The 23524-nt window shown below is 45.6% G+C and overlaps 1 protein-coding gene across 4 annotated transcripts in view; it reads right to left on the reverse strand.

The window, feature by feature from the left end:
• Positions 1–23524, reverse strand: part of LOC124143270 (sodium-coupled monocarboxylate transporter 1-like) — a 45900-nt gene that overhangs the window by 1917 nt on the left and 20459 nt on the right. For all 4 annotated transcript variants that reach the window (XM_048399098.1, XM_048399097.1, XM_048399096.1 and 1 more), the window contains 9 exons: positions 23041–23108; positions 17359–17513; positions 13318–13458; positions 11822–11951; positions 10612–10700; positions 9969–10096; positions 6633–6790; positions 4146–4435; positions 2380–2486 (listed from right to left, as the gene is read on the reverse strand). In XM_048399098.1, coding sequence (XP_048255055.1) covers positions 2380–2486; positions 4146–4435; positions 6633–6790; positions 9969–10096; positions 10612–10700; positions 11822–11951; positions 13318–13458; positions 17359–17513; positions 23041–23108 — 1266 coding nt within the window. The remainder of the gene's footprint in view (positions 1–2379; positions 2487–4145; positions 4436–6632; positions 6791–9968; positions 10097–10611; positions 10701–11821; positions 11952–13317; positions 13459–17358; positions 17514–23040; positions 23109–23524) is intronic.

Consider the following 23524-nt stretch of genomic DNA (forward strand, 5'->3'; position numbering starts at 1 on the left):
TTCTATCTACTATGCATGTGTACTATTATGGTAGCCCTCCAGGAACGGTTGTGGGCACAAATTGCCATACAATAAACTGGTCCCACGAACAGTTCGCATAGCAAACTTAACCCTTTTACCCAACAGAACCCGGCGATAAGAGGTGGGGCAAATCTGTGTCATATCCGGTTATAAGTGTGCATGCGTACGATGAGTTACGATAAAAAGTGTAACGCTTGGCGGATGATCAGAGAGCTGCTTTACTTCACAAACAAACATCTCGTTGTTTTCTATTGTTTTCATTCGATACCGAGGACGAGTGAATGTATGCTGTGTGGCGTCCTACGAGAAATCGACTGCTGTCTATCAACTTCTTTAGGTAGGTAAGAGCCCAGTCAAGCCATACAGTAGAGAACGTACACATTTCTGTTCATCGACTTTGTTGTTTAAAGAAGCACTCAGCAATATTCCAGCTATATGGCGGCTATATATCATAGAGTCTGAACCACGGCTCACTTGCACAAAACGATCTTAGCGCTAAGACTATTTTAAGCCTATGCTAAAGTATGGGAGTTACGATCATCTTAGCGCTAAGATCGCTTCGTGCAAGTGGGCCCAGATAGTCCAGTGATTGATATTTTAGAAACAACCAATACTCTAGTTAGTCCATTTTTAAAATATCCCAGGCTTTATAAACGTGTTCAGCAAAGACGCTGATGATGCTCTGTTTTAGCCAAATCAATGGATTCGATCTTACCCGCAAATATTACAACTCAGTGTATGTATCTGGAAAGCCTTCCCTATCATCAATATGTCAAATCTGGACATAAAGAGGTCATGCTCAGTGAAGGACGTTTTGGTTTGTTGTTTAACGCTGCACTCAGCCATATTCCAGCTATTCGACGTATTTCGTAACTTGACCAATACAAAGATAGATTACATTACATATAGGAAGGCATGTCCGTTCACGGAAATGTCAAACGTATTCCCATTATCGACTAGACAGTGCAATACGAAAATCGTACATATCTCCATTCTATTATGATAAATACCCTGACCCTTTCGCCATCATAGCCTCGTTTTGAGCCCGAATTGAAGGACGAGACCACACTCCGTCGCAGTGGTGACTCAGCATAACACCACTGCCACAGGCTAATTTGCATATCATGTGACCGGACTTTTCTCTTGTTTGTAAACAAACGCGCTTTTTCAGAAATCAGTATAGAACGGACTAATGCAAGTATTTGGGGGCGCTTTACATATTGTTTTGCATAACTATATAGATATGCTACTACAACTGCGACAGTCAGTTGCATGACAATATATATTTATGCATCAAAGTGACCTCGTCGCTAGCTCTCCGTTGGGCTTCGATGACAGCACGTGGAGCCGTACAACCAATGTAAGCATAGGATAACTACGCAAAAACAAGTAGATTTTTACGTATTTGCATACTTTCTCAAAGAAGGTTATCCATTCTTTGACATTTGTTTATGAAAATGTGTAGACTTGTCAAACATGAAACGGATGAAAAGCATATGCAATATCTTGAATGGACTGTGAAAGATGTGACGAATCGTCACATGGCGCTGGCCTGTGGCAGAGCACACTCCGTCGCAGTGGTGACTCAGCATAACACCACTGCCACAGGCTCATTTGCATATCACGTGACCGGACTTTTCTCTTGTTTGTAAACAAACGCGCTTTTTCAGAAATCAGTATAGATCGGACTAATGCAAGTATTTGGGGGCGCTTTACATATTGTTTTGCATAACTATATAGATATGCTACTACAACTGCGACAGTGAGTTGCATGACAATATATATTTATGCATCAAAGTGACCGTGTCGCTAGCTCTCCGTTGGGCTTCGATGACAGCACGTGGAGCCGTACAACCAATGTAAACATAGGATAACTACGCAAAAACAAGTAGATTTTTACGTATTTGCATACTTTCTCAATGAAAGTTAACCATTCTTTGACATTTGTTTATGAAAATGTGTAGACTTGTCAAACATGAAACGGATGAAAAGCATATGCAATATCTTGAATGGACTGTGAAAGATGTGACGAATCGTCACATGGCGCTGGCCTGTGGCAGAGGTACTATGCTAGCTGGCTGTCGGCCGCATGGAACTCTGGGTAGGAGAGTGGTGGCAGAGGTACTATGCTGGCTGGCTGCCGGCCGCATGGAACTCTGGGTAGGAGAGTGGGACGAGACGCTAAAAATAGCCGTCCAATCAAATAACTCTCATGGGCGGGAGCACTTCTGTGCTACGTTAGTGATGGAGAGAATGGCGTCACTTCCGAAAGTGATCGCTGCTAATGGGTCCAGGGTACTAATGGTAAAGAAGGGAAATATAATACACTGGATAATCGAGGATGACGTATTTCCCCACCTGTACAAGCGGAGACAAGGAACCCTACGACGACTGACACGATGAGGGCGACTGTGGCGTAGTGGAGATAGGACAGGCTGTACCACTTGGACAGGAATGCATCCAGACTGTGAAAAAACAGTTCCATTTGTTTGACAAGGGTGGATCCAGCATTATTAGTGAGTCAGTGAGTTGGGTTTAACGCCGCTTTTAACAGTATTACAGTTATATGAAGGCGTGTCAGCTTAATGTGGGAGGAAAGCCTGAAGTGATGCAGGTCTCAGACGTTTACCACTTCGGTGAAACCCACGAGCACGGGTATGGTGCTGACAAACCTAGAAACATAATCGGGGCATAATCGTAACAGAACTGAGGTAAAAGATTGCCTCCATTCAGTTCAAGTCTACATTTATAACAGTGAATGCGTTTACAAAGTTTCTTGAAGATATCTCAAAAGTTATTTTCCAGTTTAGCTCCGAACAAGAAACCCACTATTTTCATTTAGTTCAGTTCCAAGGCCAAATGTATAACATTAATATAAAAGAAAAGAAAAAATCGGAGGAATCATAAATAGCAAAAGGCACATCTACATAATATGGTGAATGTGTGTACCAAGTTTCATAAAGACATCTTTAAAAGTCTTCGACTTCTGCTCAGGAAATGAAACCCACTGCTTCCATATTTATATAAAATATATTAAAAATGCAGGGGAAACCTTAATAGCAAAAGACACATCTACACCATATGGTGAATTTATGTACCAGGTTTCGTAAAGTTTTCTCCTATGGTTTCCAAGTTCTGCACCGGAAACGAAGCTGACGGAGGGATGGAGCCCGTTTCTTTTCCCCCGTCAACTTCGTTGTGGCGGGGAATAATATAAGACTTGTTTGTTTGTTTGTATGTTGTTTAAAGCTGCACTCAACAATATACCAGCTGTATGACGGCGGTCTGTAAATAATCGAGTATGGACCAGACAATCCAGTGCATGGTATCATCAGCATCGATCCACGCACTTGGGATACCATGACATGCGTCAACCAAGTCAACGAGCCTGACCACCCGATTTCCCGTTTGTCGCCTCCTACAAGCATAGTCGGCTCCTACGACATGCATTGATCGCTGAAGACCTGTTCTAACCCGGATCTTCACGGGTCAATACATGATGCCGACTTTCTAACGGCCAACCAAGCAACCGCCCCTAATGGAACAGTAAGACGTTACTACCAAGCCCGATCACAGCGATAACGTCATAACGCCTAGTACCACAATGACACTGACCAATCGTGTTGAAACTGGCACTCCCAGTTGGTTTTTGCACAACCGCGTACAATTATATCACAGCGGGAATCAAAGCGTCGTTTTCGGTGTTGCGTGAGTGAGTGAGTTGGGTTTAACGCCGCTTTTAACAGTATTCCAGTTATATCGCGGCGTGTCAGCTTAATGTGGGATGAAAGCCAGAAGTGATGCAGGTCTCAGACGTTTACCAATTCGGTGAAACCCACGAGCACGGGTATGGTGCTGACAAACCTAGAAACATAATCGGGGCGAACCGGGATTCGAACCCACAATCATAGGTTTCTGGCATGCCCAAGGGACGCAACACCGCACAGCGAATCGCGGCGTCTTAGACGACTGAGCCACCCGTGCCCCCTTTCGGTGTTGCGAGCCAATGCTTTACCCACAGGGCTACCATATTGCCCCAGTCGGGAATCTAACCCTCGACAGTTGATGGATAATAAAACTTTGCAATCAAACGGTAGTTTTAATTTAAACCCAATCCTACCTACCTTGTTGTCGTTGCAACGTCAGTAACGTTCATGGGCGGCGGCAGCGTCGTCGTCATATCGCCGACATATCTCGCTGTTGAACTATTTGAAGTCTGATTGACATACGACGTGTTTGTGTTGATAAATTGTAAAATAGTGTGTGTTGTGTTAATGGTGGTGTTGCTGAAGGCGATGACGGTGGTGTTGTTGATGGCGCTGGCGACGACGGCATTTTTGGCTCTGTGTAAGGCTCCGCCAACTCCCAGCCACATGCAAATGGACAAACTGCTCACCAGCCCCGCCGCGGCTCCCTGTGCAGACAAGATGGCGGACACAGTAAATGAAGTGAAAAAAATGATGTCTGTACAATTCCCTATTTTGACTTGTACCATGTATTCCAGTGTATTATTATGTATATTAACTTGCCGTTGCATGTGTTTGTGACGGGTGCCACCGGTGGGGCAGGATACATTCATCTTTTCAGGAACACCCCTTTAAGGATCACGTCAGACCGACCTTGCGCGAACTTTGACAGACCAATGGAATGACTGACAAGAAATCGACATTAGCCAATCAGAAGGCAGCTTTTTCGTGCTTTACGGCACTAATTTCAAATTGGCAACTACGCTTCGAAACATATTTTGAAAAACTCTCGATTAAAAAATTGAAACCTAAACAAAAGAACATACTGGAATGGCTAATAGATGGTCTAGATTGTGTGCATTCAGTCGTTAAGCCCATAAGTATCGTTCGGAATACCCCGTGTTAAAAGTTTTCGAGGTTGCATGATTAGAAATCACATTCCGACTGTCACATTCATGATCTGGTAAGTGACGCTCTGATTGGTCAGATGAAAAAGGTCTTTGTGATGTGACCCGTAATGGGATGTCCTCGGATATTTGTTTAGCGGTTGCGAGATTGAAAATGGAACCGCGTTAAGCAGATATTTTTTTATGTTTACGGAAATTTCTTGTGACTTTTATTTACACGAACCTGGCATGATGTGTCATAACAAGCGAGAGTATGGTTTTACGCCGCTTTTAGCAATGTTCCAGCAATATCACGGCGGGGGACACCACAAATGGGCTTCACACATTGTACCCATGTCGGGAATCGAACCCGGGTCTTCGGCGTGACGAGCGAACGCTTTAACCACTAGGCTACCTAAATGACGGGAATGGTGTCAAAAACACCAGACAGTGACGGACAAGAACCGTACTAGGTTCTCTAGGTCACCAGCTGAGTCGAGTCATCTAGGCGTAGCTAGTCAATTACATGGCGACCGGGCGACTAAGATGAGCTTGGTTGAGTCATACGGAATCTGGTTAATAATAGGCGATTCATACATGCATAAGCTAGGTTGACAGTCACACGAAAGACCAGGGTCCCGTTCCACAAAGCGATCTTTGCGCTACGTAGGCTAGTGTTAAAGTATTGGAGTTACGATCCCCTTAGCGCTAAGATGGCTTTGTGGAACGGGGCCCAGACCAGCTGTATGTCTGTGGGTAGGGGATGTACAGATGAAGGAGTGACAAATATGCACCAGGCCTGACTGAATCCATGTCACATTGTATAGACAGATAACTGTGTGGTGTGAGTGTGTGTGTGTGTGTGTGTGTGTGTGTGTGTGTGTGTGTGTGTGTGTTGAAGCGCTGTCAGAGGATTCTGTGGCACAAATGTACTGACAATAAGGACCCTCCGTTAACGCTTGTCATATTTGTGGAAGACCCTCCCCATGTCCTTGTTCGTGTTTCTCGTGAACCTCTCCGACAAGACATGCAAAAGCAATTTTTATATCATTATAAAATGTCCTTACTTTCATATCCCTCCCCAAATATGCGTATTATTTTGTATGGCCCTAGGGGCTGTCATATGTCTCGGGGACCCTCCCCTTATTCCCTCTCACCCACCGCCCTAGTTTATGAAAGGTTCCTAACTGAACAGGGGCGGTCGGGTAGCCTAGTGGTTAAAGCGTTCGCTCGTCACCCCGAAGACCCGTGTTCGAATCCCGACATGGGTACAATGTGTGAAGCCCATTTCTGGTGTCCCCCGCCGTGATATTGCTGGAATATTGCTAAAAAGCGGCGTAAAACCAAACTCACTCACTCACTGAACACCGAGTATATCACAGGGACTACAAGACCACCCAATAACACAATGAGGATTCTTTAAGTCGAGAAGGGGACAGCGATCGGCCTAATGGTTAAAGCGTTCGCTCGTCTCTCCGTAGACCCGGGTTCGATTCCCGACATGGGTACAATGTGTGAAGCCCATTTCCGATGTCCACCGCCGTGATATTGATGGAATATTGCTAAAAGCGGCGTAAAATCATATTAGATACTTCTATTAAATTTACCAATAGCTGAACATAACATAAAAAATGTCCTCATGGCATTACATTAGAGAACACACAAACTCCTCCGTAAACTGGGGGTGGGGAAAGGGCGGTGGCGGCGGGGTGCAGTCGTCTAAAACCAAACTCACTCACTCACTCAACCGTAAACTCACCCAAGCATTGACACAGGGGACGAACATCCCGTTGACGAAGAGCCCCAGTAGAGGTCCTCCAACCATGCCGAATATGCTGAGGGCGATCTGCAACACCGTGGCGCCAAGGAGTCCGGCGAGGTAGGCCACGCCCGTCGTTATCACCCCATAGCTGATAGCTGCACAGAGAGGCCGCACCGTCAGTACAGCGCACATACACCAGACCGTCAACTCTGACAGAACATACATAGTAGGGTACCGGCTGGCGAAAACCACCCAGAAGGTACGCACCAACTGTGTATTTTCAAGTCGGGAAGTTATAACATTCAGTGTCATGTTGAAAATACATTTTAGTTGTAATACGACGACAAATCAAGTATATGATTTCACCCGCAACATAAAATTGTTGTCCAGGTAAGTCAAGAAAATCGCCACATGTGTCTCCTACTTTCGTCCCTTGATGCACTACTCAAAAGAAGTTAAGGAACAACCGATGCTTTTGGGATGATAGTTAATTTGTCATGGCTGGTGGGTACTGCAACACACAGCCTTCCAATTGTGGGTGTTCCTTAACTTGACTTGAGTAGTATATACTACATAGATGTACGCAGTCCTACCAAACATTGCTTTTGTACTTGAATGTTCTGAACTGTATATCAAAGTGCGTTAACCTCAATGCACGCACGCACGCACGCACGCACACGCACACACACACACACACGATTTGGTGTGTGAAATCGTCCGTATAACAAATTTCTGGATTAACGAGTCTTTTGCAGCGATGTAGACAACAAGTGTCTGTAAAGGGGAGTGTCCGGGCTATATTCAATGTTCTGACATTGCGGATGTTGACGTTCCGTATTCAACAGGTGTCTGTAAAGGGGAGTGCCCCGGCTGTATTCAATGTTCTGAAATTGTGGATGTTGACGTTCCGTAATCAACAGGTGTCCGTAAGGGGGAGTGTCCGGGCTGTATGCAATGTTCTGAAATTGCGGATGTTGACGTTCCGTATTCAACAGGTGTCCGTAAAGGGGAGTGCCCCGGCTGTATTCAATGTTCTGACATTGCGGATGTTGACGTTCTGTAATCAACAGGTGTCCGTAAGGGGGAGTGTCCGGGCTGTATGCAATGTTCTGAAATTGCGGATGTTGACGTTCCGTATTCAACAGGTGTCCGTAAAGGGGAGTGCCCCGGCTGTATTCAATGTTCTGACATTGCGGATGTTGACGTTCCGTATTCAACAGGTGTCCGTAAAGGGGAGTGTCCGGGCTGTATTCAATGTTCTGAAATTGCGGATGTTGACGTTCCGTATTCAACAGGTGTCCGTAAAGGGGAGTGTCCGGGCTGTATTCAATGTTCTGAAATTGCGGATGTTGACGTTCCGTAATCAACAGGTGTCCGTAAAGGGGAGTGTCCGGGCTGTATGCAATGTTCTGAAATTGTGGATGTTGACGTTCCGTATTCAACAGGTGTCCGTAAAGGGGAGTGCCCCGGCTGTATTCAATGTTCTGACATTGCGGATGTTGACGTTCCGTATTCAACAGGTGTCCGTAAAGGGGAGTGTCCGGGCTGTATTCAATGTTCTGAAATTGCGGATGTTGACGTTCCGTCTTCAACAGGTGTCTGTAAAGGGGAGTGCCCCGGCTGTATTCAATGTTCTGAAATTGCGGATGTTGACGTTCCGTATTCAACAGGTGTCCGTAAAGGGGAGTGTCCGGGCTGTATTCAATGTTCTGACATTGCGGATGTTGACGTTCCGTATTCAACAGGTGTCCGTAAAGGGGAGTGTCCGGGCTGTATTCAATGTTCTGACATTGCGGATGTTGACGTTCCGTATTCAACAGGTGTCCGTAAAGGGGAGTGTCCGGGCTGTATTCAATGTTCTGACATTGCGGATGTTGACGTTCCGTATTCAACAGGTGTCCGTAAAGGAGAGTGTCCGGGCTGTATTCAATGTTCTGAAATTGCGGATGTTGACGTTCCGTATTCAACAGGTGTCCGTAAAGGGGAGTGTCCGGGCTGTATTCAATGTTCTGAAATTGCGGATGTTGACGTTCCATATTCAACAGGTGTCTGTAAAGGGGAGTGTCCGGGCTGTATTCAATGTTCTGAAATTGCGGATGTTGACGTTCCTTTTTTAACAGGTGTCCGTAAAGGGGAGTGTCCAGGCTGTATTCAATGTTCTGAAATTGCGGATGTTGACGTTCCGTAATCAACAGGTGTCCGTAAAGGGGAGTGTCGGGGCTGTTTTTAATGTTCTGAAATTGCGGATGTTGACGTTCCGTATTCAACAGGTGTCCGTAAAGGGGAGTGTCCGGGCTGTATTCAATGTTCTGAAATTGCGGATGTTGACGTTCCGTATTCAACAGGTGTCCGTAAAGGGGAGTGTCCGGGCTGTATTCCATGTTCTGAAATTGCGGATGTTGACGTTCCGTATTCAACAGGTGTCCGTAAAGGGGAGTGTCCGGGCTGTATTCAATGTTCTGAAATTGCGGATGTTGACGTTCCATATTCAACAGGTGTCTGTAAAGGGGAGTGTCCGGGCTGTATTCAATGTTCTGAAATTGCGGATGTTGACGTTCCTTTTTTAACAGGTGTCCGTAAAGGGGAGTGTCCAGGCTGTATTCAATGTTCTGAAATTGCGGATGTTGACGTTCCGTAATCAACAGGTGTCCGTAAAGGGGAGTGTCGGGGCTGTTTTTAATGTTCTGAAATTGCGGATGTTGACGTTCCGTATTCAACAGGTGTCCGTAAAGGGGAGTGTCCGGGCTGTATTCAATGTTCTGAAATTGCGGATGTTGACGTTCCGTATTCAACAGGTGTCCGTAAAGGGGAGTGTCCGGGCTGTATTCCATGTTCTGAAATTGCGGATGTTGACGTTCCGTAATCAACAGGTGTCCGTAAAGGGGAGTGTCCGGGCTGTTTTTAATGTTCTGAAATTGCGGATGTTGACGTTCCGTATTCAACAGGTGTCCGTAAAGGGGAGTGCCCGGGCTGTATTCTTTGTTCTGACAAGTCGTACAATTGAATGACTCCATGACTTAGAAAGTTCAACAGGGAACCTGACCACCCGATCCCGTCAGTCACCTCTTACAACAAGCAACCCGAAGTATTGTCCACATGGCGACTGAATGGATAGGGCGGTCAGACTCTGAGACCTTCTGGAATGCGTGACAGTGTACGCCAAGGGCGTGGCATCTGACTCAAAATATTAATCACTGGATCATCTGCTCCAGACTACAGGTAACCTACAGGTAGCCGCTACAAGCTGAAATATGGCGGAGTCGTGACGTTAAACAAACCTATGACAAGAGAAGGGATGGCGAGTCGGACTGAGTTCTGACTACCACAACCTACCTGTGGCTAGAGAGAGGACGGCGATGAATCGGGCCGAGGTCCGGCCTGATCTGAACTTGTCCAGGGCTGGCTTGATGAAGTCGACGATGGTGACAACAGCCAGGGAGTTGATGCCTGACGACACGGTGCTGCAGGGAGCAGAAACAACCATTAACTACCATAACCATTGGTCAGCAGCGTCAGGCGGGATGTCACACTTACCGTATCCGGTCAACCGTTCCTCGTTTAGTACCTCTGTATGTCACTACCGGGGCTACAGATTGTCCTGTTAGAACAGTTAGCGGATTTGCGTCATGGGGTCTTACAGCGCACTACTCCATATCCGATTGGCTATGTATTATCAATATTTCTATATTCCCAGTCTCAACATTATTGACTTACGCAAGCTTTATTTCATCGAAAAAGAACTCTGGATACGGATTCCAGGTCGACACTCGACACCCAAACGCACGGACATGCCCGTAGCTATGCGAGTGCAATAACCTTGAATGTACGTTTACGAGCATTTCTCCTCACCACCTCGTTATGGACAAACACTTCCCTTTGTTCTCATTTAACTCTAAATGTGAGTATACACGTTGCATGACGACATGAGACAGTGTCGAGATATGATTCAGTCTGTCTGGGATGACCTACATCTCACCTTAACGCTGCACTGAAGACACTGGCCACGAACAATCCCGTCAACCCAGGGATGAAGCCCAATGTCTCCATCATATAAAACGGCACGATCTGTAACATTCAAACACTTCACGTAAGCCACACTCAATGAGTCGGCACTTGGGGTCATGGGGTCATGGGGGTGCTAGTCTATCCTGGAATGGTCGGAAATTCCCACGGAAGAAACAATCTCATTAAAATCAGATCTCGCTATCCCCAAACAAAGATCTGAGGACATCTCATAACGGGTCACGTAGGAACGACCTTTCATCCGACCAATCAAAGCGTCGCTTACGAGATCATGAACGTGACAGTCGGAATGTGTTTTCTAATCATTCAAACTCGAAAATTTTAACACGGGGTATTCCGAATGACAACTACGGCCCGTACGACTGATTCCGTCGAAATTCTCGTCTATCTCTTGCTACCGTGGGATAAACATGTGAACGGAGGAGGCGTTGCAAAGTACGCGGGAAGCACTGCCATACAATCTCAACCACATATTGTACATTTCGGAATTTTCGTTTGTTCAGTTTTCAAAATTTTAATCGAGAACTGTGTCAACATAGTTTTCAAGCGTAGTCTGAAATGGAAGTCGCCAGGTTGAAACGAGTGCCGTAAAGCTCGAGAAAGCTGCTTTCTAATTGGCTGATGTCGACTTCTTGTTTGTCATTTCAGTGGTTGGTCAAAGTTCGCGAAAGGTCGTTCTGACGTGACCCGTAATGGGTCCTCAGATCTTTGTTTAGCGGCAGCGAGAACTTAGACTTGATTTTAATGAGATTGACGGAAGAAACAAACACTGGGAATGGGGATCTGTTCTTCAGGGAATCCACAGGGAGACATGGGAAACATTGGACGTTTTTTTCTGCTTCAAAATGCACCAAGAGAAAAGCATGGAGTATTTTGGGACATTTCCTGCACCGGAATCTTTACAGAAAGGACGAGCGTGAGTGAGCGAGTAGGTATGGTTTTACGCCACTTTTAGAAATATCCAGCGGGGGACATTAGAAATGGGCTTCACACATTGTACCCATGGGTAATCGAACTCAGGACTTCGGCGTGACGAGCGAACGCTTTAACCGCCACGCTAACCCACCGCCCCCGGACGAGCGTGAAGCAATGGGGACAACCTCTAGCCCTGGATCCCAGGGTGAGAGACAAACTTCGGGGGATATATCGACGGTGGTGTTCACCTGGTCGGACTTGGTGATGCTGCCGTTCTTCAGGGGGTCGTCGTTGTGGAAGCGGGCGTAGATGACGAATCCAGTGAGGCACACCAGCGCCAGAAAGATTTCCGCCAGAGGTAGATTCAGGAGCAGAGATCTGAGGACACAGAAGATATACACTACAGGAAAATATAGACCACAGGGAGATATTCATTACAGGAAGATATACACTACAGGGAGATATACACTACAGGAAGATATACACCACAGGGAGATAAACACTACAGGAAGATATACACCACAGGAAGATATACACTACAGGGAGATATACACTACAGGAAGATATACACCACAGGGAGATAAACACTACAGGATGATATACACCACAGGAAGATATACACTACAGGGAGATATACACTACAGGAAGATATACACTACAGGAAGATATACACCACAGGGAGATAAACACTACAGGAAGATATACACCACAGGAAGATATACACCACAGGGAGATATACACTACAGGAAGATATACACCACAGGGAGATAAACACTACAGGAAGATATACACCACAGGAAGATATACACTACAGGGAGATATACACTACAGGAAGATATACACTACAGGAAGATATACACCACAAGGAGATAAACACTACAGGAAGATATACACCACAGGAAGATATACACTACAGGGAGATATACACTACAGGAAGATATACACCACAGGAAGATATACACTACAGGAAGATATACACTACAGGGAGATCAACACTACAGGGAGATATACACCACAGGGAGATAAACACTTCAGGAAGATATACACCACATGAAGATATACACTACAGGGAGATATACACTACAGGAAGATATACACCTCAGGAAGATATACACCACAGGGAAATCAACACTACAAGAAGATATACACCACAGGGAGATCAACACTACAGGAAGATATACACCACAGGGGGATATACACTACAGGAAGATATACACCTCAGGAAGATATACACCACAGGTAGATCAACACTACAAGAAGATATACACCACAGGGAGATCAACACTACAGGAAGATATACACCACAGGGGGATATACACTACAGGAAGATATACACCACAGGAAGATATACACTATAGGAAGATATACACTACAGGGAGCTGTACACGACAGGGAGATATTCATTACAGGAAGATATCACTACTATGCAGGTCTTACATATTTACAACTTTGGTGAAACCCGCAGCAATGGGGGTGAAATAAAAACAGGGCGAACCGGCATCCCAAGCTACGAGCACACTGATCATAGCAAAATTCACTCCCATTCTATTTTTACGCCTTTCCAGCAAAGTCACCAGCTATCAGGTGTGGGTGAGGATTCGAACCCCGGCCTTCATCGTGACGAGCTAACACTTGAACCACGAGAATAGTTGAGGCTACCCAAGCGCCCCTACATATTAGAGATATAGCCACATATTCCAAGTGCATATTGATACAAGGGGGAGTGTGTGGGTGGGTGACTTACAGCTTGGCTTGTCTGGTGTCGGGGAGACTCATGTAACGTTGCAGCACGGCCTGGTTGGCGGCGAACACCGTCAGTGACGTGAAGAAGCCGCCCACAGACAGCGTCCAGAACGTGTGACGTACAAATGGATCGGGGTTCCACCTGGCGGCATATAATTCCATACATAGTCATGTAGGTATCGTCGGATCATAGGTCTTCGGACGTCATAGGTTTTCAGATTACTCACCGGAAAGGTCACCTCTCCCTGTCCCACACAGGTCATCCGCGGGGAGACCTTGCACTTGTGATAACGAATTACACGCAAACTCTAAACTTGTATAATTGTTTTGACGTTTTAGTTTGGATTTTGTGTAGCGGAACTTATCACCATCAGTATATGTACCATATCGGGATTCATTAGAATCGGAAGCAGTGTCTAACTTCATATATACTACTCAAAACAAGTTAAACAACATCCAAAATTGGAGTGAGTGAGTTTGGTTTAACGCCGCTTTTAACATTATTCCAGTTATATCACGGCGTGTCAGCTTAATGTGGGAGGAAAGCCCGAAGTGATGCAGGTCTCAGACGTTTACCACTTCGGTGAAACCCACGAGCACGAGTATGGTGCTGACAAACCTAGAAACATAATTGGGGCCAACCGGGATTCGAACCCACAATCATAGGTTTCTGGCGTGCCCAAGGGACGCAACTCTGCACAGCGAATCGCGGTGCCTTATACGACTGGGCCATCCGTGCCCCCCCCCCCCCCCCCCCCCCCCCCCCCACACACACACACACAATTGGAAGGCTGTATGTTACACCACCCACGAACCATGACAGTTTAGTGAGTGAGTATTGTTTTACGCCACTCCAGTAATATTCCACAGCAGGTGACACCAGAAATAAGCGTCACACATTGTACCCATTTAGGGAGTCGAACCCGGGTCTTCGGCGCTGCGAGGGAACACCTTAATCACTGGGCTACCCTGCCGCCCCCATGACAGATTAACTATAGTCATGTGACAAAATCGTGTGTCCTTAACTTCTGTTGAGTGGTATACTATACTAATTGAGTTGTGGTGTTGCAATGGGCTTCGTCAGCGTCGTGTACACACTGTGTATTAATACCTGACAACACTGTCCGTGACTTCGTCACAAATAGCTGTAATTCGTTGAGGCGTTGTAAAAATATATCATTTTTCTAAAAGTACGTATCATACATCGCGGTTTACTAAGTGAGGTGAGGTGAAATGGGGTTTAACGTCGCGTCCAAGATTATTGCACTTATACATGCACGTGTATGTATGTATGTATGTGGCTGCTTGTACTAGTCCGATGCCGATTTATAGTGCTAGCCCACTGAGATACCATGCTGCAGTTTAACATGAATACCCCACTCAGACACAGTATACTGACTCCGAGCCGACCAGTCCTTGTTTTAGCCCCTTAATGCCGAGCGCCAGACAGAGTAACAACAAGTACCATCTGTTAACGTCATTTGGTATGACGTGGTCGGGGATCGAACCCCGGTCGTTCCGCTCTCCGGGCGGACGCTCTACCATTAGACCACGGAGGCGGTCTGGTTACTAAGTACAATCAAGACTGCTGTGTCTACACAAACTGCAGTGTATTAGTCTGAGATTTTTCGTTTCATCTCAGTGCTATGTTGTGTTTGTTAAACAGGTTGAAATTGTGTTAATCAAAACTATATTATTCAAAGCATTGTTCAAACGCAGGCGTATAAACAAAGGTGCATTGGTCCAGCAGTGACGACGCTAGAAAAACGCCATTGTGCACCAAAAAATTCAAATTTTCCCAGTGGAAAAACAAATTCGTTAAACAGGAAAGGCACAATCTAAGTAAATTATTGGATTGTTTTGAAAACAAAACAGTAAAAAACGATCAGATTTGTGTAGACTGAGCGTGTAAACAGGCCAGATTGAGCAGCACAGCTTGGGACGTCTCGTGGCGAAGGTGCACTTGCACTTCAGTCGGTCGCTAGCGCTAACATCGTGGCAGTCGGGGACATGTTCTTGGTGAATATTTGCTTCATATTTCAAATTCTCATGACCTGATATTGCTGACCTGCTGCGAAATGGGGATTTCTAGTGTGACGAGGTTTTATCGCCCGGGACCCGTTCCACAAAACGATCTTAGCTACGACGATCGTAATCCTATGTTGAAGTGTGGGAGTCACGTTCTTACGGGCTAAGATCCCTTTGTGGAAGTAGCCCTGGACAAGAGCATACCAAAGTGAATATTTTTTCTACCCCCGACCTGTAAGGGCGGAGTTACATATTTATACAAAAGAATTCCGTCCGTCCGTCCGTCCGTCCAAGGACATTTTGTTTGTGTGACCTATAACTTGAAAACCACTGCATGTATTCTTTGCAAACTTGGTGAACACTTTGTATACCTATAGGAGAGGTGCAGTGCGAATTTTGATTTCCCTACTTGGGTTTATTGAAAAAAATACAGCCTTCTTTCATTCTTTACAGAGAATTCTTTACTTAAACATTTGTGTGACCTATATTTGAAAACTACAGTCGATTCTTTTCAAATTTAGGGAACAGTTTCCATACTATTAGAAAAGACGCAGTGCAAAGATTGAGTTTGATATGTGTATTTTCTGGGGGAAGATATAATGTTGTGAACACTTTTTTCACTTCAACATTTGTGCGACCTATGACTTACAACTACTTCATGGATTCTTTTCCAACAGGAGGTACAGTTTCTATACTAATAAGAGAGATGTAATGCAAAGTTTGATTACGATAAGTTGCTTTTCTGTGATTTTTAAAAAAAAATGTTTTAGAAATTTGTTGGTGTCGAAGTCGGGGGTACTAGTGAGCCCCGCTCACATTTTGTCTTTTTTGGGTTTACTAAACTTTATAAAAGATACTCAGTTCCGTTCTGGCTAAAGTCATTCAAATTGTTGTTTACAATAATTTGCATTATTGATAAAGTAATGACGAGTATGTGGACATCTGCTTGTTAGAGTGGCTGAGTGACTCGGGTTTGATGGGCTTGTAGAACCGATGTGTTATATCATACGTATTCCTTATGGGAGCGAAATTTACCACTTTGATGAAACAAACCAACATGTATGTATGTATGGAGCGGACAGACTAATGATCAGAATCACGGCGAAACTGGAAACTATTAACGGATCCTGGCACAACAAAGAGAAATAATTCTGTACAGCTAGTTCCGAGCTGGGGCATTTTATGAAAACAGCTGGAAATGTCTTAAATTATGTTTCGAATTAAACCGAAAGGTGATCATAAATTTCCAAGTATATTAATTCAATAAATAAATACAATGGCTTCCGACCGACCAGCAGTGACTGGTGCGTATTGTCGAGGACTCAAACCTTACCCATCCCGTCTAACACACTTTATTGATTACAACGGGAACACCTTGGCATTAGCAGATGCAGTAGGAATCCTCATTAATTACATTAAAAAGATTCTGTTAGCTTGTATTTCTCTGTTGTTGGACTGGTTCATTTTCATCACTCTGGGGGAGACGGGTAATTAGTGAGTGATCAACCAACCGATAACTTACCGTAATTAAATCCTCTAAAAGCGTAGGCCAAATGGGAAGTAGGCCAATGGGGAGGACACCCACCTCACTGTGCCCTCACCTATTGTTATAGGGTACAGGTGTAGTCAGCCGTGGTTAAGTGGGTAACAATAGGGGTATTACCTATAATCTGTGCATGTCTATATAGAGTGAGTGAGTTTGGTTTAAGGCCGCTTTTAACAGTATTCCAGTTATATCACGGCGTGTCAGCTTAATGTGGGAGGAAAGCCCGAAGTGATGCAGGTCTGAGACGTTTACCACTTCGGTGAAACCCACGGGTATGGTGCTGACAAACCTAGAAACATAATCGGGGCGAACCGGCATTCGAACCCACAAGCAAAGGTTTCGGGCGTGCCCAAGGGACGCAACTCTTCACAGCGCATCGCGGCGCCTTAGACGACTGGGCCACCCGTGCCCCCGTCTTTATAGAGAAAATTACTATCTGTCAGATTCATTAACAACACATAAACCTACTCAAAGTACGGCAGCTTTCCTCCCTCCCGGACTCGATCCAGCACCACTTGCCATCCCCCCACACTCATCGCCCCCTGGATCATCAGTGCCAGCAACCCCGCCGTGATGATGCACATCTGGAAGACGTCCGTCCAGATCACTGCCTTGATGCCTCCCTAGAACACACACACACATTACTGAAAAATAATATTTGGTTTGGTTTGGTTTGGTTTGTTGTTTAACGGCGCACTCAGCAATATTCCAGCTATATGACGGCGGTCTGTAAATAATCGAGTCTAGACCAGACAATCCTGTGATTGGTATCGTGAATAATAATTACAATAATAATAATAATAATAACAACGCGACAAAACCCTTTCCATATCCAATAGAAATATCAGCAAAACGCGGAGTCGATGTTAGGATTCCGACTAAATCATGATCATGAGTTTATGAATCACTATCAAATAGTGGTGATACTAGGTATTCCCGATAAGGTGAGCGTATCCTGCCCCACCGGTGGCACCCGTCGGAAAACACATGCAAAGGCATGTCAAATGTTAGTCTTAAAAATACGGGAAGACGTGGTAGCAGTCAAAATATGGAACTGCATCGGACATCATTTTTGTCCCTGATGCGTCCTATTTGGAAATGTCCTCCACGTACATGTCTACCATAAGACTTTGTGAAAACTTTACTGAGGCCTTGAATCATCCCAGGCAAACACCAACTGATCATGCAAAGTCGTGGTGGTCTAGCGACAAGGACAACCGAGAGGTATTACTGTTTATATTATTTTCACTGTTTTTGTGTGAAGACGCCAAGGTCAGATCAGAAGTCAACAATACAAAGACGTTAACGGAACTCCGATCATATGAACTCAGCGAGGGTCCGAGAGATTATTGATTAACGCCTCGTCAGCTATTGGGGGCGAATTATCACGCGAAACATTGTAACCAATATGTAGCGATTAATTAATTAATGTATCGATTTTGTACATAGTTTGTTTGTTTGTTTGTTTGTTTATGGCGGCGGTCTGAAAATAATCGAGTCTGGACCAGACAATCCAGTGATTGACAACATGAGCATCGATCCAAGCAATTGGGATCGATGTCATGCATCAACCAAGTCAGCGAGCCTGACCACCCGATCCCGTTAGTCGCCTTTTACGACAAGCATAGCTACCTTTTACGGCAAGCATGGGTTGCTGAAGACCTATTCTTTCCAGGAATCTTCACGGGTCGTTAACGATATTAACCACAGTCAGCAATATTTGCGGCATTACAACTGAATACAGCTTCAAGTATTCCAGGCAGTCTAACAACCTTCATAAAATACGAACGGGCACACATGGTATGTGAAAACCCTGTGTGAAACAAGTGGGACCTATTGGCCACCCCTGCCCCCCACCCCCCACCCGGGCCTGTGAATGAATGAGTGAATGTGGTTTTACGCCGCTTTTAGCAATATTCCAGCAATATCACAGCGGGGGACACCAGAAATGGGCTTCACACATTGTACCCATGTCGGGAATCGAACCCAGTCTTCAGCGTGACGAGCGAACGCTTAAACCACTTTATGTAAATTTATCTCTATGCTCATGAAAGAGTTCTAAAACCGTTCATCACGATGTTAATGTAAACATGTATGTATACAATGTTTTAAATTGTCCATGTGTATTTATCCAATGTCAATTATACTGTAATCTTCTACCACAGTGGGTGGGTGGAGTAAGTAAATAAACCTGAATCTGACACAACGCGGTCTCACTGGACAGTGTTAGGACAGTCGCATAGCGCCATCTGTATAACAAGGCCCTGTCCGTACCGACTGAATGTATACCAATCACTCTAGGCTCAAACGAAGCCAGCAAAAAAGGACCATCATTTGTGATTGTCAAACACGTTGAAGACAAGGCTACACTAGTTTCGTTTCGTAAAGCGTCTGGCATGTCCGGCTGAAATACCAACTAGAATTCCCATGCTTCACCCAAAATCAACACCAAAACGTGTCATTGTTTTCCCGTGTAACGCTTTGTTCGTCACTGACTGCATCGTACAGCAGTACATGGTGAGGTACAGCAGTACATGGTGAGGCACAGCAGTACATGGTGAGGCACAGCAGTACATGGTGGGGCACAGCAGTACATGGTGGGGCACAGCAGTACATGGTGAGGCACAGCAGTACAAGGTGAGGCACAGCAGTACATGGTGGGGCACAGCAGTACATGGTGAGGCACAGCAGTACATGGTGGGGCACAGCAGTACATGGTGAGGCACAGCAGTACATGGTGAGGCACAGCAGTACACGGTGAGGCACAGCAGTACATGGTGAGGCACAGCAGTACATGGTGAGGCACAGCAGTACATGGTGAGGCACAGCAGTACATGGTGGGGCACAGCAGTACATGGTGAGGCACAGCAGTACATGGTGAGGCACAGCAGTATATGGTGAGGCACAGCAGTACATGGTGAGGCACAGCAGTACACGGTGAGGCACAGCAGTACACGGTGAGGCACAGCAGTACATGGTGAGGCACAGCAGTACATGGTGAGGCACAGGAGTACATGGTGAGGCACAGCAGTACACGGTGAGGCACAGCAGTACACGGTGAGGCACAGCAGTACATGGTGAGGCACAGCAGTATATGGTGAGGCACAGCAGTACATGGTGAGGCACAGCAGTACACGGTGAGGCACAGCAGTACATGGTGAGGCACAGCAGTACATGGTGAGGCACAGCAGTACACGGTGAGGCACAGCAGTACATGGTGAGGCACAGCAGTACACGGTGAGGCACAGCAGTACACGGTGAGGCACAGGAGTACATGGTGAGGCACAGCAGTATATGGTGAGGCACAGCAGTACATGGTGAGGCACAGCAGTACATGGTGAGGCACAGCAGTACATGGTGGGGCACAGCAGCTGACTTGAGTGAGAACAAGGTGAACATACGGCCAAAACGACAAGTGCAGTAATCTTGGACGCGACGTCAAACCCCATTTCACCTCACCTAAGGCAAGCGTGTCCACTAGACTATACCAAAGTCTGGTATGCACTGCGAACTGGACTTCGCTATATAGGCTGGTGGACACGCTGTCTCGGGAAGATGTAAGATAGGAGGCTTATTATGAATACCTTTCACAGTTTTCCGACAGGCCCGATATCAAGAAGCAATCCAGGGGGAGAAGGTTTTACGCCGCGCTTAAGGGTGGTGAGGTGGAATGTGGCTTAAAAATTGCGTTAAAGACTGGTACACTTATAAATATACAATTAACATCACGATCACGGGGGTGGTTGGGGTGGTTCTGGTGTGTGTGTGTGTGTGGGGGGGGGGGGGGGGGGGGGGGAGAGAGAGAGAGAGCACAACCAATTGGTTACATACGACCATTTATTGTAACACAGCGTACCGCCCGTAGTGATTACCACAGGCCCCATTGATCTCCACCCGCGAAGATCCGGGGTAGAATAGGTATTAAGCCTTTTCACAAAAAACGTGCGCATGATTACATAGAAAGCCTACATATCGATTCATAAAAATGGCTGCCGATCGATCACCCCCATATAAACTGTAAAACGAATCTTAATTTCCTCTAATGCACGCTGGGTCTCTAATACCAGCCAGGTCTCTAATACACGCCTAGTCAAGGGCTCTCGCGAAATTAATAGACGGCGTCAAATAAATCAAATCAAAGAATATATATAGAGAATCAAATAAAGAGGTATCTATTCTACAGTGGGACTACGTCAAATTTCAAAACACAGTAGGTTTATCTCCTAATTCGATTTTAATTTCCTCTGAAACGTTCTTTCTTGAAGACAAACTTCCATTCCGGATATTACTATAATTACCATGCAAACATGTCGCCCTAAATACGCGGTCTCATCACATTCTGTGGCGTAGAAATACCTGGGGGCCTAGTGTCTATACTTCTGTCTCCCGCTGTGTATACATGGCAATCGATTAACCCAACAGGTGTGAGGCTACTGTCTACACGACCCCTCTCTCTCACCTCAACCTGTCCCCCAGTCGAGACGCGGCTTAATTAGCAGGGAGACACAGGTAAGAACTGTCTTGTTTCACACAGTCTGAACTGTGACTTTAGATACATCTAAGATTAATCCCAATTTATTCATGTTCATATCAAAATTAATTCTAAACAGAAGACTAAATATGCAAGTACAGTCGCCGAATCGTGACTGAACTAAATTGCCGTTCATCAATTTATCAACGGTCACGCATATTCTTAAGCTCTGCACCTGGGTAATCACAGTGGGCTGTGATGGGGCAAGATATCGCCAGTCCAGGGTTCAACAGCCCCGAGACGTGACTTGCTTATTCGAGTAACATTTTAACAAGGCTTTGAACCGAATTTCAGTCATATAAGGCTGTATGATGTTTGGATGATAAAATCCGTCCATTAATGAGAAATGTCGAACTAACAGTGAGGTTAAAGAATGACGTGGCGTCGTGACGTCTCGATGTACGTATGATGGGATTCAGACATCAGCGATTTGTCCCTCGTCCAGCACTAACCACACTAAAATGTGTTGAAAGAAGGCAATTTCTGCCATCGAGCGTTTGTTTGTGGTTTAACGCCGCACTCCGCTATATTCCAGCGAAATGACGGCGGTCTGTGAATAATCGAGTCTGGACTAGACAATCCAGTGATTGACATCATGAACATTGATCCGATTGGATACGATGACATGCATCAACCAAGTCAGCGAGCCTGACCACCCGATCCGATTAGTCGCCTCTTTCTACCCCGGATCTTCACGGGTCTGGGACACGATGACATGCATCAACCAAGTCAGCGAGCCTGACCACCCGATCCGATTAGTCGCCTCTTTCTATCCTGGATCTTCACGGGTCCCATCGAGTGAGCGAGTGATTATTGGGCGTTATTTCAGCTATACTACTCCATTTTTGATAGGGATATTTTTTGTCTTTCTTTTATCTTGGTATGTGTGGTTGCTTATACTACTCAATCTCAATTTTATTTTGCTGGCTCATTGAGATACCATGCCGCAGTTTAACATGGATACCCCACTCAGACACAGTATACTGACTCCGAGCCGACCAGTCATTGTTTTAGCCCTAAGCGCCAGACAAGGTAACAACAAGTACCATCTGTTGACGTCTTTTGGCATGGCGCGGTCGGGGATAGAACCCCGGACCTTTCGCTCTACGGGCGGACGCTCTACCACAAGACCACGGAGTTCTGGGAAAGGAGAAGTGATGCAGGTCAAACCCCTTTTTTGACATCCAGGAGCACGAATTTGGTTCTGACAAACTTAGAAACATAATCAGGAAGAAACTGGTATTCGAACCACGATATAGGTTTCTGGCACGCCCATGGGACGCAACTCTGCACATCAACCGCGCACCTCTTGTCATTGAAATGTTGGACTTCTGCCAGATCACCTGCGAGACCAAGACGAGGCTAGACTTACAATAGAAGTGTAGAAGGCGCACACGAGACCAAGACGAGGCTAGACTTACTATAGAAGTGTAGAAGGCGCACACGAGACCAAGACGAGGCTAGACTTACTATAGAAGTGTAGAAGGCGCACACGAGACCAAGACGAGGCTAGACTTACTATAGAAGTGTAGAAGGCGCACACGGCACCCATGACGAGGCTAGACTTACTATAGAAGTGTAGAAGGCGCACACGGCACCCATGACGAGGCTAGACTTACTATAGAAGTGTAGAAAGTGCACACGACACCCATGATGAGGATTGACATTTCAGTGGAGAATGACGTCACTGAAACAGAAAGTTCATGTTTCTAATATCGTTACCGTCATGTGAGTTCAAAACGCCAAAGCCAGAGTAAAATCAGTCTCGAATATTAACTAAACGGATCTATTGTATAATAAATAAAAAAATAAAAAAAATAAACGAGGTGCCCTGAACAAATTACAAAATAAAGATTTATACTGCTGATTGCGAAATTGTGATTTCACATAGTAAGGAATGTTACCCTGAGGGGGGATAAAGTGTGAGGGTGGAGAGGCTAGTGCCGGGAAGTACATCCTATGGGAGGGGGAATTCAGTGTGTGGATGGGCGAATTATGTGTGACGGGGGTGAGGTGGGGGTGTTATTGTGAGGGGGGGGGGGGAGTTCAGTGTGAAGGTGGGATGGGGGAATTCAGCGTGTGGGTGGGGATATTCAGCGTGTG

Source organism: Haliotis rufescens, unplaced genomic scaffold (assembly GCF_023055435.1).
Source record: "Haliotis rufescens isolate VD_foot unplaced genomic scaffold, xgHalRufe1.0.p SCAF_19, whole genome shotgun sequence".
NCBI lineage: Eukaryota > Metazoa > Mollusca > Gastropoda > Lepetellida > Haliotidae > Haliotis > Haliotis rufescens.